The following is a 16,655-nucleotide window of genomic DNA, read 5'->3' on the forward strand; positions in this document are numbered from 1 at the left end:
GTGGCACTTACAGCGGCTCCTGTGTAGGCGAGACATACGTCGGTGACTAATCTACCTCGTCTAAAAAAGCGCCTCTTCTACCCCTCCAACGTCATATCAGGTGTCATATCAAGTTGAAGAGTCTCCCCTCTCTGTCCTAAGCCTAAGGTCCGATCCAGCCGCGATCACAACCCGAGATCTCCGGCCAAAATTATATTGAGAGTGTTTGCATGTCTATACTCCTGTCTAACTGTTGGTATCGTGGATGTCATGCCAAGCCCAGTGTTGGTTACCGCTCACTGCATCGTACCTTGCATTCACCCCGACGGCTAGTAGCCGTTGACTATATCGAGATAAACTTAGCCTCGCTCGATCAAGAACATGCTTATTTAGATTCTTGCATGCTAATTTGTTGTATAGTACCCTTATTGGCCCAATGGATTTTGACTATAACTATACTGGTATAAGATGATAGCTGCCGGATAGAACGCGGCTGTGCCCCCAGTATATCTCAACGTCACTCTTGTTCCTAGGGACGTACGTTCTAAAGAGTACCGCCCCCTAAGAGTAGTACTCTCGCGGAGAGTTGACTCTATTTCGAGGTCTGGGAGATGGTGCTTTTAGCGTTCTATTCTATCACTCCGGTTGTCGTGTCATTATTCTAAGTTTACATGCATAGGCATGTTCTATTCTCTCACATCTCCTGCTACCGTGAGAGTGAGAGTGAATACTGTACGATAAGGATGCCTAGCTCTCCACTCACACCGGTACGGTATTACGAGACAGATGGCTTGAAATATGTTACGAGAAGGCGTTCCCGGAAGGGTTTCCGAAGATCCTTAACTTGTGAGGGCAAGGTCAAGATCGTAGCCCCCTAAGTTTCAAACGCTGCGGCCCGCTTCACAAGTCGACCCCATCTTCTACTCCACAAGAATGCCTACGCTAGCTTGGTGTCCTGCATGGAACCGTAGCTCAGGGGGGAAAGGATACACCCGTTATCTTAGGACAGACGGGCAGTTCCGAGTAGTGCTACCGTAACTAGTGTAGCGCGGCCCGGAATAGCTTCGATGAGGGTGCTAAGAAGCCGGTGGCGAATCTTAGTCGAAGACGCAGGTCTTAAGCCATACGTGATTCGTCAGAGAGATCTATAATCGCATATTCTCTCATATAGCTTTTATTAGTAGGACTGATCGCGTGATAGCAAGTGTATGGATAATATTTTTAGTAGGTTCAGGAGGAGGTATGATCCCCCATTCCCTCATGAGCTGCTGGGACGTGGGATATCTTCGAAGCCCGCACTGGATAAGGCCGGGTCAGAAATAGATTCGTTACAGAGAATATTCATAATTATAGCCTTTGAAGTAAAACGCGCACCCTCGACGTTCAGTCTGATAGCCCAATACGCGAATTACCCCTGATGCCCCTAGTAGTAGATATGTGATGACTACCTACCCAGCTAGTGCCCGTTGCATGCCTTGCACATGTCTCAGAGGGTATATCATCACTCGTAATCTAACAGAGACTTTCCCAGGCGCTTAGAGATGATCTCCATCAATGGCGTAAGGCTAATAAGGGGCTAGCTCACGATTGTAGTATTACAACACTACCATTCTCTCCCTTGCTTCCACGGAGGGCTACTCAACGTACCAGCCCAGAGTTTCATTTCTTTCTTTTTTTTCCCCTTGTCACGCGTGATAGAGGATAGATAGAGCCTTGTTCCTTGACGGTTTCCTATTCCAACCAACCGCGACATTATCACGAATACTACCAACATCACCCTCCTGTCGCTTACTGTTGCCTATATCGCGCTTGACGTCGTAATCGCCCACTCTCCCATGTGTCTGTCTATCGGCAACCATTACCACGGCCAGAATGGCATTCTACTAAAAGTCCAGCCTTGTATACCTACCCACCCTCCTTCGGACTGGATAATGCCCAGCCGCAAGTGCGCTTCACTTCCTATCTTGCGCGTCTAACGGCTCTGAACTCCACTCGTGTGGCTACAACAGCGCCTGATGGGTTACATGAAACGGCACAGATGGGTGCTGTATGCTATAGCCGCTATGGTAACATATTGGCTCCAAGAAGCTGTTCGGCTCTAGCCTTAAGTTTGACTAGTTCCCGACTGTTGTGTGACCTCGCAAGTCGACAGGATAGTGAAATGTAGTATCGTCGAGTAGTAAGCCCGACACCATCCCCTCGTATTCACGGACCTAACCCTCCTAACTAGCAGCTAGGCCGTTCAAGTAGCACAGATCTACAAGGCGTACCCTATAACCCGAGTCACGGGCCTTGACGTACGTAGTATGTAGAGTCGAGTCCTACCGTACTCAGGAGACACACCCCCGTACTCGGATCGTCTTACACATCGTCACAATATCCATCTATCTAGACAACGCCTCGCACGTACGTCAAAGCCTAACGATCCTAAAGGCGTCGTCCTGGATGAGGAATATAGCAGCTGATTCTAGAGGTAACGCCTCGCATCGCCAACGTGGCAATCGGAATACCTACCTACCTACGTTACCCCTATTATCGTGCTGGGCCACCAACGCACGGCATCGAGGAGTGAGGTAGTATACGAGAGATATATCCAGAATGATAAAGTGAATATACAATCCAGGCACCGCGTTTAGCTGGGTTGTACACTATCGAGACCTGATAACAGCTATAGACAGTCAGGCTACCTGCCTACCTTGAGTATTCAGCCCCAAGAGTGAAACCGAGATCATTCAGGGGCGTATATAAAACTGTCGTCGTAGCAACGCAATATAACTTGATTTGTTAAGAAGTGACTACATAGGTAGGTTAAAGATAGTCTACATACCTACCTACCTGCCTCCTATACCTACCTAGATATACTACCCATCGTACGATGAAGCAAGCAACTCAACAGCATCCCACCATCCTACCCATAGAGTAAAGTAATCCGCAAAGCTGCATGCGTGCAGTCCTTACTAAATACTACTGTGCCTATGACCCGATTTGATCTGTAAACCACAGCTTAGAGGTTCGCCTCGACTCCTAAGAATACTTACTTACATACCTCTACAAACATAAGCCATATCCGTCACGCCCACGTCAAGACGTAGCCGATAGGATCGTCAGTGACTCCCCGGGAGACTCAATTGCCACTAGGTATAGCAATACAAGCCCCGATTCGGCATAAACCAATACACCTACCTACCTCCTCGCCAGTACAGCTTTATCTTATCTTATTAAAGTGACCGGAAAGAGCAAACGTTCTAATACTTGAAGTTATAAGCGAGAACCCAAAATCTACAAAGGCATTAGAAAAAACAGTGTTTGCTTTTTGAGAGGTAGTTATACAAGGTAGCCAGCCCCTTTCCGTCTAGCGAAGTGATATAAATCCTACAAATATGTAATAACCAAAGTACAAATTACTATACCTCTTCCGCTTTCAAAATATCAATATAATAAATGCTTAATTAATACTTATTAGCATCTAAGAAACTCTGCACTTCCAAGTTGTGAAACCAATCTTACGAAATATCTCATCAAGTTACCTAGTAAGCCTTGAGGATAAAATAGGGGAAGCACCTACACTAACATAGCCATGACTTACTAATAATCCCTTACCTTTACCAGACGCTCAATTCACGGCATCCATGCGCAAACTTCAGATTGATCATCAACATTCATGCTGGGAATTATCTCTATCAAGCGCGGTTGGCATACGTAAGCAGCAAGGTCGTTTATCTACTCTCCCACTCTCCCTCTTTAGCCTTCGACTCCTCGGCCTCAATCTTATTTACGGTGTCAAAATGCATACAAAAAACCCGTTAAAATGCCGTTTCCTTCGTAATTATTGCACTTTTTGTGTATTCCCCGATCCCCTGATCGTCAAAAAAATTATCTAGTTGCTTTCGTCGTCGTCCCCTTCGTCTTCCGAGCCAAACTGGCTATCCCCATCGTACGGCCTCGTGCTGACGCTAAGGCGGGCCAACGGTCGAAGCAACTAACTGGTGGACGCGACTGGCCGCCCGTGGTCGTTGCCATTGTTCTTATCTTCGCTCTCCGAATCGTCGTCACTTGGCGGCCGACTATCGCGGAGGTTACGGCGGTTCTTGGTCATCTGTTCATATTAGCGAATTCATTACTTCTTTTAGAGCATTATGAGTAAACTTACCCAAGACCTCACACCACCAATTAAACCAAGTGTATAACCAGTAATAAAATCATTAGGAGCTGGTGTCCTCTCGCCTGATGGGCCTGGCGTAGTGGGCGATTTAGCAGCAGCGGCCATGGCAGCGGCTTCTCGTAAATTACCTTCACCATTCGAACTTGAAGGGCCTGGAGTGGTAGGAAAATTAAAGCGACCACCCGGAGCTGGACTTTGGGGCCGACTTGCGGGCCAGTACTGACGGAGCTCACGACTAAGTTCCTGACCTGTCGTAGTCCAGTTTGCTCTGATGTTATCACGCAGATCCTGGACATGACGTTTGAGATCGAGCTCGTTCTTCTTGAGCCAGCTTACATTAAGCTCCTGGCGTGATGTCCCTCGCTTCAATTGGCGAGCAATGTACTTTTCGTAGTCGCGGACAATCCTAGTTTTGAAGTTAATATCGCTGCACCTTAAACAGATCCAATGCCATTAAGTAGTACTTACTTTGTAATAATGCCCGTTGTACTCACACCCTCGGTTCGCTGTGTTACCAAGAATTTTCCAGCTTTCTTAATAGGAGCGTAAATATCATCGCCTTCGGCAGCACCGTATGGAATATCATCGTGAGCAACGTAATCGATCCGGTGTTTTTCCAGGAATTCCGGCGTTACAATCCAGGGGCAATTCTCAACAACTTCGTCAACCCACTTGCAGTGCCTCAGTGTTTCGGCACGCTCTTTGCCAGAAAGAACTGTTAGACCCTTGCGTTTGTGTGTCTCCTCGTCGCCTGTAACGCCAACTATCAAGTAGACGTCGTCGAACGCCTTCTTCGCCTGTTCAAGCTGGCGCATATGACTACCACAACATTAGTTACGTCTTAATAGCGTAGAAAGGTGGAAATTGCCCTCGCTAAGCAGTGCCTACGTACCCGAGATGGAATAAATCAAAGACACCATCCGCATAAACCCTAATGGTGCGTCCAGCGGGCGGGGGGTTCGTTTTGTATCCAACAGGATGTACAAGACGCCCGGTTGGCGGTGGCAGCATAGCAGCTTGCTTCTTTCTCTCCTCGTCATCTTGTATCGTGGTATCCCTAAGAGTAGTAGGCTTCCTGCCCTTCCTAGTAACTCGATCGGCAATATCAATGCTCGCTTCGGTGGTGTCGCTTGGCTCACCGGGATCTACGGTATGACCAGCTGTCTCGAGGGCAGATGTACGATCGGAATTAGCACGTTGTCGTTTCGCTGGGTTCGAGTTGGAAGCAGATTCCGACTTGCGGTGTAATAGTTTTCCGGACTCGGGCGCTGTAGTATCTCCTTCTTCGCCAGATGCGTCCCTCGAGGAAGGCTGCAAGAGAGGATTTTCATCCATCTTAACAGAGCTCGAGGTTACCGGGCGTTTACGCTTGCCGGCATGTGAGGAGCTTGAAGGAGATGACATTTCGGCTTTAGCTTTGGTGGGTAAGCTTGGAGAGAATTGTGTGCCCAAGTGGATGCTCGGAATGGGCGTTGCTCAAAAATTAAGGCGCCGAGCTTAAAGCTTAGGAATTGGGAAGGATGATTCGTAGGCTGAGACTACCTGATTGACATAAGACTGTAACGATACAGATTATGTACATGTAGCTCTACTTCCCCGTATATGGAACCCTTTGAGGCGCTCGAGAACAAGTTGGGGCACCGCCACTGAACCGTGAATTATGTAGCTTTATAGCTTATCAACAGGAATAGATTCAGGAAAACGTCATAAGTAATTGCTCACATATAGATAGGTAACAATTACGGGATATCGGTGACGAATGAGAATTAAAATCACCGGAATGTGGGAGCCCTCAGTGGGATGTGAATAGAAGAAATGATGATGCTGATAATGATGGGAGCACGGTGATGTGTACTAAGTAGTGCATATAATAATCGATAAAGAAACCAACGTGGACGAAGGACGTGCTTTCTCTTTTCTCTCCCCTGCTTTAACTTTAAGTCGGCAGGTCGGGTGCTTGCTGGAGGTACCTTACCTTAGGTACTTACACTAAGTACATAGTATTACCCCAGCTCGAGGACAGATTTACGCTAGTAATAAAAGGGGGCTCCAACTAAAAAAGAGATCTTTCAAAAGGAGCCCGTTGTTTTTAAAATTGCACAAATCAATGCTACATCCATGAAGTTCCAAATTTTGATAATTTTGACAATTTCAAAAATTTTGGTACACAGTAATCGTTCGATCCCCCGGTTAGGGATACCATGTAAGTGGCGTCATAACCTACCAATTAGCTGAACCCGGACCTTCTAATCCAGCATTTTCATGCTTGGTCGTGGCTAATGCTCCGGAAGTACCATGTGGCGTGGCACCGAGATCCCGATATGTGGTGGAAGACATCCATTTCCGTTTAGGTTATCAGTTATCAGTCTCAGTTATCAGTTATGTAGGTACCCAGGTATCACCCGTGTTAGTCCCATGGATGGGAGTATCTTAAAACTCTACATCAAACAAACGCCCATGACATGAGGTTATTTCATCTTCTAATAAAGCTTGTGTACTAAGTAATTTAAACATACCTAGGTAGTTTAAGTATCTAAGTCACATAAATCACATAGCCAAGTCCATAGGAAATACAATCATAAGCAGCATTGAAGTAAAACTCGTCCCAAGTTCTTTATTCTTAATTCTATTCTTAATTCCCATCCGAGGCAATCCAAGACAAAAGCTATCCCAAGCCGTCTTACACGACAGGTCAACATTCTCTTGTTGTCTTATTCCCTTCCGCATGCAATGCAGAGTTATGCAATGCATGTCATAAACATATCTACCCATATTCCAATAACTACCTGTTAAGTAACTAAGTCATTAAGTCCGTTATTTATATCCAGGTAGTTAGTTAATATTCCCAAACATGTATTCATCCATACATATGTGACTTGAAGCCTTTTACTTAGATGTCTGCGGTACGGTATCTTGACCGATCATGATCCTTAACTTGGTCCTGCAAGACGCGCACCCCGCAATCATTGCCTTTTGACCAATTCCATCGGCACGGGGGATATGTAGCCTCCCTCGAGAGAGAGATAACAACATATTGGTTGGTTGGTTGGTTGGTTGGTAATGAGGTATTTCTCGACCTCCCCAAGAATAGAGTTTATTCTCGGTTCTCTAGTCAACTTTTATAGTTGACTTTTATAGTTGACTAGCTTTATTTTATTTTGACTGTCCCCGTCCCCTCCGGCCGTGTCTTACACGAGCCGAACGGGCCGCTGCTGTCGCGTGTGTCTACCGCAGCGGTGCGGATGTCTCGGAGAACTCCGGTAGCAGAATGCCCTCGCCTTCTCGGGAGCGGCGGCGCCAAACTTCTGCGATACCTCGCAGTATTCCTGGTTGCCGCCGACCCACTCGCGGATGTGGTTGTGCAGCTCACAGCGCGCCGTGCGGCACTTGCGGCAGTATACCTGGCCCCGTGGGGATAGCAGCGCCAGCGAGTTCTGCTTGCCTACTCCGCTGCTAGCCACGAACGGACCCGATATAAGTGCGTTCCGCCACACCCATTCCATGTCGTTAGGACCCTCTCGCCTAGCTGACAGCGGCACTTTACCGTGCATTCGCTTGTGAATCGAGTAGAAATGCTTGTTTGTCAACCCTAAGCACGTGCTGTCGATGGGGTCCAAAAAGTCGAAGATAGCGTAGTGCAGCTCGGGAGGGAGATCCTCTATGGTAAGGGCCACACCCGGTTGGTGTGTAAATGGGACTGGCTCGACGTCCGTCACTGAGTACGACCTTGGCTGTACTGGCATGGGTGGACGTGCGGGCTGGACATAGTTTATGCCTCGCGGAGTGAGTACGACCGGAGAAGCTGCGAGCTGCGGCTTTGCAGTCGCAACGTGAGGGTGGAACTCGAAGTATGAGTCTGTCTCCGCAGACTCTCTTGGTGTAGCAAGCGGAGTGGGTAGACGGTGTTGTCTCTGCAGGACAACAGACGAATTAACCGAGGGTGGATAATCAGTTGTGGAAAAAGCACGTCGAGGTGTCCAGAGGAGGCCGTTCTTAGCTACGGCTTCCTTTGCGGACACCTTCTGCTGCTGCAATACCACCACTGATGTTTCCGAGGCCGGACCGAGGTCCACATTGAGGAATCTACTCGAGATGTCCATCATGTCGGGTGAACCTTGTGATAGTGGCTGTCCCAGGGACGGGGCGCGGAGAACTTCAACCATGTTGTCTGTAGGTTGGTGTCTTTTTCAAATTCAAATATGACGAAAGGTGCTATTTGTTGCACCCAAATATGTTTAACCAAGTAGCAGTGAGAAGCACCTGGTTTTCAGAATGTTATTCTCGAATTTACAATAAGACTGACAAGCCCCTAGGGTCAAGTTGGATAACTAGGGTCCTCAGTTCTAAGATTGCAAAATTTGCCGCTTAGATGGTGGCTGATAACAGCGGTACGATGGATTTGCTTTAGTCAGGAACAAGGAACAGCCGAGGCTGTAGCTGTAGCTTAGGTTTGTATATGGGGTTTTTCTTTTTCTTTCTGGGGTCTGGAGATCCGATGTGGAGGAAATCTTCAGATATATCGTGGATAGAAACTCGTTCGATAGTCTGTTGACGAGTCGTGACACTTACCGAAGACTTGAATTACGCGGGACGGGAGGGTTATAAATTCCGCCGCCATGAAGAAAGCGGTAAGGGGTCAGCTACGGCCTACGAGAACTAGCCACACTACTACGATCACTGTTTAGTGGAGATGTGATCCACTTCTGGCAACTTGGCGAGGCGCCGAGGATTAGAGGTCTGGAGATCTATCGTGACTAAATGGCGAGAGATGAGGGTGGTGTGACCCGCAGTCATCGTCGCCCCCGACCGGGAGTCTGACAGTCTGGGCAAATACGGGGGAATCATCTGGAAAAACCGGGCTAGGCCAGAAATAATATTTCCATCTATGATTCGAGTAATGCCAGCCAGTCAGGAAGGGGTTCTAGAAGGCAGGCTGAGTCCGGATTGGGCCAGTCTGTCGCTTTGGGGGGGAGTTCGGCGGCTGTTAGAAGAAATCTCTTATTCATTTTCAGTCCCGGGAATTCTCGCTAGCCACCCCGGTCATCCCGGTCAATTCCTGAGCGATAGCGGACGGGCGACTAGTAATAAGCTAAGTGAATAAGCTAAGTAGTGTATAGGCACATAGGATAAGTTGATATGTCATCGATTTAACATACCTAGTTGCATGGTAATATACCGAAAACAGTTTTTTTAACTACTCCATGATCTATCTCTAGTTTTAGGATTTCGGTCCAAGCCGCTGTGCTATGTACCTATACATAATACATAGGTATGTATATCGAAAAATAAGACACCAGAATCCCCCACAAGTTGCTGAATAGGTACAAGGGTATCGTGACAAGTATCCATCTCACATAGTACATACTAGTGTAGTGTATGTATGTAGGCCGATTTGTCTGCCGCTCAGCCGCTGTGCCTTTACCGCACTTTTCCCTTTCCTAAGCGGTGGAACAATAATCCATTTTTTATGTTAGTTAATTTGATACTAACATGCGACGTCGAACCGAAGGTTGTGGAGTTAGGAAAACAGGGTGAAAACGAGCGACTCGGGGGCCTGCCCAGCCTACCGGAACTCGATATAGCAGCGATGTGCAACGTCAGACAACCTCAATTTCCCAAGACACGTTGGAATGTTTCGGGAATCGGCATTGGCAGATGCGAAGAGCCATTCTCCCAAGTACGGTATGTAAACGATTACCGAATCTTACAAAAGAGGAGAAACAAACTCGTTACCAGCCAATAAGACAATAAGAATCACGTTGACCTTATTTCGTAAAGGGGTGTCAATTAGATCTCTTAATATAAACCAACTTGTTTTCAGTGTTAAATCCGACGTTCTGGACTGCGTCAAACGGTGCCTTGGCAACCTATCCGCGCTCTTCATGCAGATCGTCACGATCGTATCCACTGCTATGGAGCACTGACGTCTCTTTGCCGATACGTAATGGAGCCATTCCTTACCGTGATCTTATGTATGTATGTAGCAGAGATCTTTAACTACAAGAAGGAATCCGGTGCTGTCTTTACAGGGATACCAAGTAGTGTATAATGTATAGTTATACATATATTGTATACTTGGCTTCTCGCTGACTTCCGGAGTAACAAGTAAGCAGGTAGTTATACTCTTTAGAGCTTTATAAATGAAAGTCATTCATAAATACAAAACGAGTATCTTGTTGTAGCAAGTGATCATATATTTTTGATCCCGTTCCTCGTCCCGTGCCGTGTTTAGACTGGAGAGAAAAGATAATGGCGTGTTTCCGCTGCAGCGGTTTGCGTTACGTGGTAACTCTTTCGCTGAGCTCCGATGTACGAAAATATACATAGGTACATGAATCCAATGGTCTGTTTTTCCCTGTTTGCTGACGCAGGGAAACTTGGCGACCCTGAAAGGTGTCTAGATCGAGGTGACAGCTCGGCTAGCCGTCACCCTTCCATGCAATGCAGTACAACACCATTTAGGGCTGGCTGGACGTTGATCGCGTAACACTCCGATAAGGTGGAGATATACATACAGATATACACAAGTCTTAGCATCATAAGCATCATATTACTTTAATATGTAGACTCAGGGCGGCATCAACGGTAACGCTATATTCGCGTTGATTGGTTCTTAGCTTTCCCAAATATGTAAGTAGATGAAGTCAACTACATATCCTAGTATACTTGTCAAATCTACGGCAATTAAGGTCCCAATGGACTTGGATCACTCTCTGGTAAAATGTAATAGTCATAGTTTCAACGACCAGCAGCTTACACCTTCGACTGGGTGCAGCATAGCATTAAGCATAATTCAACGGGTGGATACATGTATGACTTCTATGCTTCATCGCGGGTTTGCGTGATATAGTACGCCGGTAACATGTGACCTTGAGACTGAATACATAGGAGGGCGTATACTACTAGATTATACATATGCTCTCCAGAGAAGAGATAGGATAAGACTTCATATACTGGTTACCCGCAGTTGATATTTAATCTGTCAAAATACCCAAACCATGATAGCTGGGGTATCTCGAGTTTTATCTTACCCTTCAGACGTGACATTCCGAAAAGTCATGATTCGGGGCTAATATTTCACTAATAAAGAAGTCACATAAGGCTAGACATCTATATACCTAATCGATATTCTACTGCGAAGGCCATGAATTAAACAGTAATGGTTTCCATATCGACCAGGTAATCATAGCTTCTTCATGTATATTTGGTAAAGGCAGATCGTCAAGGCAAGTCAGTTCGACTCTACGACTATTAATTTACTTGCCTTAGTAGCAAGGAGTGTATGTGAAGGCAGTATTCTCAAAACAAGAGGATACTTCCCTCTTATTATGAGTAAAGCTCATACCAATGAGACTGCATCTCTATTCATGGCTCTACTTCTTACGTATTATTTGGGAGCCTTGTTGGCGTATGGCTAAACGAGCCTAAATCACGTAATAATACGAACCACTTTCGACGGATACGATGATTCTAACATATAAACAGGGCAGGTGTTACTACAAGTTCTAAGAGTACAACGGCGGTTGTAAAGGTATCAATTTATCTTTTTGCGTAGATAAAACAACGTGTTTTTTTTTCTAAATTATTATTATTATTACAGCCAGCTCCCCCGCGCCATTTTCCAAGTCAGACTTATACTGTATACACCCTCATATCATATCCCGACCCAGATGACGCTAATAACAACATCCATGCCCTTGCCCTCGCCGCCGTCGTACTTGAAGCTCCACATGCCGTCCGTCTTCTCGTTCCAAAACGCCTGCGTGGCCGAGTGCATGCCCCGCCGGCCCACGTGCGGCTTTCCGTCCGTGGCCGTCGCGTTGCCGCCGTCGCTGGTGCTGATGCGCGGGCTTTCGGCCTTGACGTCGCTGCCGCCTTTGGGCTTGTTGAGCGCCGAGGTCGGGACTAAGTGTTGCACAATGGTGCTGTTGACCACGTATTTGTGGGCTGGGGTCTGGGAGCCCGAGGGGGTTGATTCGGATATGATAGCTCGGAGGATCGAGTTCTGCGTAGGGGGTGTGTCATGTTAACAAACGAGGTTTCTTGTAGAGTGGGTAGGTAGGTAGGTAGGTAGGTATAGCAGGTCGAGGGGGGACGTACGATGATGGTGGAGTTCCAACCTTCGACTTTCGAATGCTCGTAGAACTCCGCACTACCGATGGCGCTTTGGCAGGCCTGTGTTTAACCGATCTTAGTTTGATGGGCTCTCTAATTTGTTCTCTTGAGGAAGGGTGCAAGGCGAACCTACGTCCATCGCGATCTGCTTTAGCCTCGTGGTGCTAATTGGCTATAGGAAACTCTTATTAGCTTCTTCGAAAGTGGCGAGAGTTGGCGGTGATTGTTACATACGGCATTGCTCTGCGGTGAGGCCATTTTGCTTTAGATGGTGGCAACGGTCGAGCTTTAGAGGTAATGGAGGAGTTACAAGCGAGAATCCTATACAATGAATAAGTTGTGATAGATTCGTGTACTGTTTCTTATAGGAATCGTAGTGTTGGTATCCGGGGGCAATTGGTAGTTCACTTAGGACCTAAGTCTTAGGTTAAAGGTTGACTATATAATAAGTAGCCTTGTGCTTTGGTTTTGTTCAGCCTTCTCCCTGTGACGTTGTAAACAATAAATTGATGCAAGGCTTATTTTCAGAAGGCCCTGCATCTACCTAGCACATCTACATACATAGGATTATGCATGTGTAATACATAGATAGTTACACGAACCGATAAATTATGTAAGGATACTCTACTTTTTCAGTCCTGCGCGGGGCAACTTGGCACGTGCATACATACATAATAGTAGTTCTTATTTTCCTCCTCTCACGATGGCAGCTTTTATGAATCCCTGCTACTCCCTGCTATTCCTTCGAATCGGCCACTGAGATTCGCGAAACGGCACACGTGGGTGAGCTAATGATATCAACTAACCGTGTTTAGATGTTTAGATACTTTTCGCTACTACCTACTATCAAGAGCTTTCAACATCACATTATTCAATTATCATCGTCATAGCTACCTACCTAGGTAGTCTTTTTTCTTCTTCTTGTTTTGATTTCTCGTCTACCTAGTTATCTGTATTTCTACAGAGTTTGCACTCAATTCCTTTTCATCTCCGTCGCCCACGGCTCGTTTCATATGCGTTTTGCTTTTCCCCAGAAATTCGACCGCGACGGTACAGAGCTTCCCTACCTGTTGTAGTTGCAGTTGTTGCAGTTACAAACTCAAGTAACAAACTCAATTATTCGCCGACGGGAACCTATTTTAGCCAGCTATTTAAGCTTAATTCCACGGACCATACTTCTAAAACCGACCATCTAACACCAATCACCAATCATCAATCTCCCGACATGTCTAGCCAACCTCTTCTGCAAACAGCTCCAGGTAAACGCGCTTTCTTCGGGCATTGCACCTATTGAGTTATTGATGCCGGGGAACTAACATATTTCAACCAACCAATTTAGGCAAACGGATTGCCCTACCTACCCGAGTCGAACCCAAGGTCTTCTTCGCCAACGAACGTACCTTTCTATCATGGCTGAACTTCACCGTCATATTGGGTGCCTTGGCCATTGGCATGTTGAACTTTGGTGACCGTCCCGCATTCATCTCGGCCTTCCTATTTACGGGTGTAGCCATGCTCACCATGATATATGCGTTATTTACATATCATTGGCGAGCTAAGTCGATAAGAGTAAGGGGGCAGGCTGGTTTCGATGACCGCGTCGGGCCGTCCGTACTGGCTATTATCCTCCTATTAGCTGTCGTTGTCAACTTCGTGTTGCGAATAACATACTCCGGCGCAGAGGGCGGGAAAAAGCCTTAATTTCAGACGGGAAATCGGAGGATACACATTGCAAGGCTGTGAATCAGGCTCTTGGAAATTTGTTCAAGAATGAACCCTTGAACAGTAACCTCAAAGTCGGTAGTTTTGCAATAACTATCCCTTGCTAGTCTTTCAACAGTGGGCAATGACCCGTGCGAATGGGAAGGTTGTATATCAGACGGCATCTTAGCATGGTATATTTCCTATCGGGTGCGCATTTATGGTGGAGTTTGTTCTGGTCATCATTACGAGTTTGAAATTTATCCATATGCTTTGTAGCATAAGATATAAGAATGTTAATGCTTCGTAGCATGAAAGCCTCTTCAAAATAGAGTAACGTCTGCTGGGTCTTCTCGTATTTTGTGATCTTGCTTGGGTATCTTAATATTAGGGTTTGCTCTACCGTCTCTCTCCTGACATGGATAATAATGGTTCGGCGGGTTCTCTACTTGGGGCCGGCATTCGTTTGCTCCCCGTATCGCCTTTTGAGTTCTTCAATGGAAACTGGAGAAAGGAACAGGCTCATGACAGGTATTCCTCTCCAACGAGGTTGGCCTTCGACAGCTCTTTCAAAAGGAGTTTTCATGGTCTCAAAGTCGTCATCACCGGTGTCGCCTAGCTTCGTTTCCTCAATAGTAGTATTACCATCGCCTCTGGGTATTTCCTTCAGCTCCTCACCTAGCGCGATGTATTGAAACCAAATGCGCGCATCGTCCTCCCGTTTTTCTAACTCGCGCTTCGCAATTTCGGCTATCGAGACCAACTTGCCCGTGTCGGGAGCTTTTGCGCGCAAAACAATCACACTCGTCTTGCTAGTGGCGGGGCAAGTGAGGCGTTGGAGAATCGAAACGACTTTCTTTTGGATCTTGGAGGACGAGATTACCGAATGGACATGGATATCATATTTAGACTCCAGAGCTTGGAGCATTCTGATATCCTCGATCGACGATAGGTTAAGGCTTGCCTCGAGCTTGGCTTTCTTATTTGGTACAATCGGATCAGTATCAGCGCGCTTCCTTTTGGTCAGCGAGTCGCTAACTCGGTTGGACTTTAGGGGGTCTCTTGGGGCATTCATGATGCCGCCGGAGAAGGGTGAATAGTCGTCATCGAAAGCTGTGTGTATGGTTGGAAGTTAAGCAAGGACTTGATTAAATCTTGCATACCTCTTTAAGGTATAAATCTTATCGATAATGCAAGATTATCAACTGTTACAACCATCGTTACTTCGCTATGAATAAAGTGCTTACTTTGACTCCACATAAAATTTACATGGGAGCATTTTACATATTTTCCAAGAACTTTGTTTTTTTTGGCTAAAAACTATACCAAATCACGTCATACAGGTAGTAGCTTACATAAGGGAAATGTATTTCGTTTAATCTATTTAGAAATAGATGAACTTACATATGTAGTATACCGGCCTTTGTCGTCCCTGCTTATCGCTACACAGTATGCACTATAACATCAAGTTATCAAACGAGAAGATACGATGAGCTTCGCAACTCAGACACGTTTGAGACGAGGCCAATACACAATTGGTTGATCCTGAATAAAGGGCCCTGCCATTTCATGCAGCCTAGTCATTGCCAAGGATAAACCAAGCTACGTACTATGCACGAAGGCATCGTATGGATAGAGAGTTACGATCGTCATCTCATTCTCAGGCAATCTTTATGTACAATCCATTTCCGCCAATCAAGTCATCTTCTACTATTTAGGTATTGGTGTAGGTATACCTGTTAAGATATTCTTAATTCGTCTGATTCCAAAATAACTATTACTATGATGTAACAACTTAACAAGCCTATGTAGCTCCCTATCGTAATATACGCGAGCCATTACACTAGATGAAGACCGACCCCACTAGTCAACAGCTCGTCTAAATTCCTTTCTCTTAGCCTTAAGAACAGACGTCTCAATCTCAACAATATGATGTAGTTCATGTTACAGTAATGCGTAGGTAGGTGCTACTAAAACCTCCGCCAACTAACCAATGGTGTCCAGTTACAGCCTGCCATGTTTCAACGAACTAAACGCATGTACCTACATGCTAGTCATGTCCATAATATCTATTAATACACCTCTGCTTACTTTGCACATTCAATACCGTGAACCACGCCGCTTTTAGCCTGAGTTCGGGTCTCTCTTATTATGCAACTTACCCAAGTACCTCTTATACCTTAGGTACGTTTACATAAAACACGGCTCTTTTTTATTACAACTATGTATGTATGATTTGCCTGAGACATACATAAGACTGTAGGTGTGAGGTATATATTAAAGCCGCTAAAGCCGACTAGTGTACGGATCCGTATGTCGACGTTGATAGGCCAAGACAGAAGACTTTTCACTCCGACTCTAGCAAAAGCAAACAGGATCATATACGTACTTAGGTCGGCGTCTTTCACCAATCACAGCGGTCCCATAGCTCAGTTGGTTAGAGCGTCGTACTAATATCACCATCATTGGTTATATCTAGTCCATGCGAAGGCCGGCGGTTCGAGCCCGCCTGGGACCATTACTTATGCTGCTCCTACCTGCCCCTAGGTATCGAGTTGTCTTTTTTGTCCCTCTTATGCCTATCCGTCGCTGTTTGCTTCTACCCACGTACCTTATTGTGAAATATGTTATTCCCTGCTGCTTGATTTTATGCGCTCTGATGTCCCCTTAGTTCGTACACTTTAAGAGAGTAAACGCC

At 46.1% G+C, this 16,655-nt stretch overlaps 5 protein-coding genes and 1 non-coding gene across 6 annotated transcripts; 2 read left to right on the forward strand and 4 right to left on the reverse strand.

The window, feature by feature from the left end:
- Positions 1 to 3,624: 3,624 nt before the first annotated feature.
- Positions 3,625 to 6,269, reverse strand: F5Y00DRAFT_235937 (choline-phosphate cytidylyltransferase). Its single transcript, XM_048007651.1, has 4 exons — positions 5,034 to 6,269; positions 4,610 to 4,960; positions 4,130 to 4,547; positions 3,625 to 4,075 (listed from the first exon to the last, which is right to left on the reverse strand). The coding sequence occupies exons 1-4, from the start codon at positions 5,543 to 5,545 to the stop codon at positions 3,959 to 3,961; spliced, it is 1,398 nt and encodes a 465-aa protein (XP_047865141.1). The 5' UTR covers positions 5,546 to 6,269; the 3' UTR covers positions 3,625 to 3,958.
- Positions 6,270 to 6,729: 460 nt separating this feature from the next.
- On the reverse strand, positions 6,730 to 8,704 carry F5Y00DRAFT_235939 (uncharacterized protein). Its single transcript, XM_048007652.1, has one exon. The coding sequence runs from the start codon at positions 8,302 to 8,304 to the stop codon at positions 7,330 to 7,332; it is 975 nt and encodes a 324-aa protein (XP_047865142.1). The 5' UTR covers positions 8,305 to 8,704; the 3' UTR covers positions 6,730 to 7,329.
- Positions 8,705 to 11,661: 2,957 nt separating this feature from the next.
- On the reverse strand, positions 11,662 to 12,864 carry F5Y00DRAFT_235951 (Tctex-1). Its single transcript, XM_048007653.1, has 4 exons — positions 12,491 to 12,864; positions 12,390 to 12,428; positions 12,242 to 12,316; positions 11,662 to 12,146 (listed from the first exon to the last, which is right to left on the reverse strand). The coding sequence occupies exons 1-4, from the start codon at positions 12,512 to 12,514 to the stop codon at positions 11,796 to 11,798; spliced, it is 489 nt and encodes a 162-aa protein (XP_047865143.1). The 5' UTR covers positions 12,515 to 12,864; the 3' UTR covers positions 11,662 to 11,795.
- Positions 12,865 to 13,481: 617 nt separating this feature from the next.
- On the forward strand, positions 13,482 to 13,957 carry F5Y00DRAFT_261685 (uncharacterized protein; the record flags this gene model as incomplete). Its single annotated transcript, XM_048011251.1, has 2 exons — positions 13,482 to 13,515; positions 13,596 to 13,957. The coding sequence occupies 2 exons, from the start codon at positions 13,482 to 13,484 to the stop codon at positions 13,955 to 13,957; spliced, it is 396 nt and encodes a 131-aa protein (XP_047865144.1).
- A 223-nt stretch (positions 13,958 to 14,180) lies between these two features.
- Positions 14,181 to 15,283, reverse strand: F5Y00DRAFT_68678 (uncharacterized protein). The gene has a single exon (XM_048014011.1). It carries the CDS (start codon positions 15,030 to 15,032, stop codon positions 14,403 to 14,405), a length of 630 nt encoding a protein of 209 aa, XP_047865145.1. The 5' UTR covers positions 15,033 to 15,283; the 3' UTR covers positions 14,181 to 14,402.
- A 1,092-nt stretch (positions 15,284 to 16,375) lies between these two features.
- F5Y00DRAFT_t78 lies at positions 16,376 to 16,475 on the forward strand. The gene has a single exon. It is a non-coding gene; the product is annotated as a tRNA-Ile (tRNA).
- Positions 16,476 to 16,655: the final 180 nt, after the last annotated feature.

The sequence above is a fragment of the Daldinia vernicosa genome (assembly GCF_022497035.1).
Source record: "Daldinia vernicosa strain CBS 139.73 unplaced genomic scaffold F5Y00scaffold_21, whole genome shotgun sequence".
Classification (NCBI taxonomy): domain Eukaryota; kingdom Fungi; phylum Ascomycota; class Sordariomycetes; order Xylariales; family Hypoxylaceae; genus Daldinia; species Daldinia vernicosa.

What these genes read in the sequence shown, in the direction of transcription:
- F5Y00DRAFT_235937 (XM_048007651.1), bottom strand. Translation starts at nt 5,545, where the DNA reads ATGTCATCTCCTTCAAGCTCCTCACATGCCGGCAAGCGTAAACGCCCG. An exon ending in TTTGATTTATTCCATCTCGG is followed by an intron (nt 4,961 to 5,033) that starts GTACGTAGGCAC and finishes ATGTTGTGGTAG; the next exon opens with TCATATGCGCCAGCTTGAAC. An exon ending in ACAACGGGCATTATTACAAA is followed by an intron (nt 4,548 to 4,609) that starts GTAAGTACTACT and finishes CTTCAAAACTAG; the next exon opens with GATTGTCCGCGACTACGAAA.
- F5Y00DRAFT_235939 (XM_048007652.1), bottom strand. Translation starts at nt 8,304, where the DNA reads ATGGTTGAAGTTCTCCGCGCCCCGTCCCTGGGACAGCCACTATCACAA.
- F5Y00DRAFT_235951 (XM_048007653.1), bottom strand. Translation starts at nt 12,514, where the DNA reads ATGGCCTCACCGCAGAGCAATGCC. An exon ending in CCTCACCGCAGAGCAATGCC is followed by an intron (nt 12,429 to 12,490) that starts GTATGTAACAAT and finishes AGTTTCCTATAG; the next exon opens with CCAATTAGCACCACGAGGCT. An exon ending in TAAAGCAGATCGCGATGGAC is followed by an intron (nt 12,317 to 12,389) that starts GTAGGTTCGCCT and finishes GGTTAAACACAG; the next exon opens with GCCTGCCAAAGCGCCATCGG.
- F5Y00DRAFT_68678 (XM_048014011.1), bottom strand. Translation starts at nt 15,032, where the DNA reads ATGAATGCCCCAAGAGACCCCCTAAAGTCCAACCGAGTTAGCGACTCG.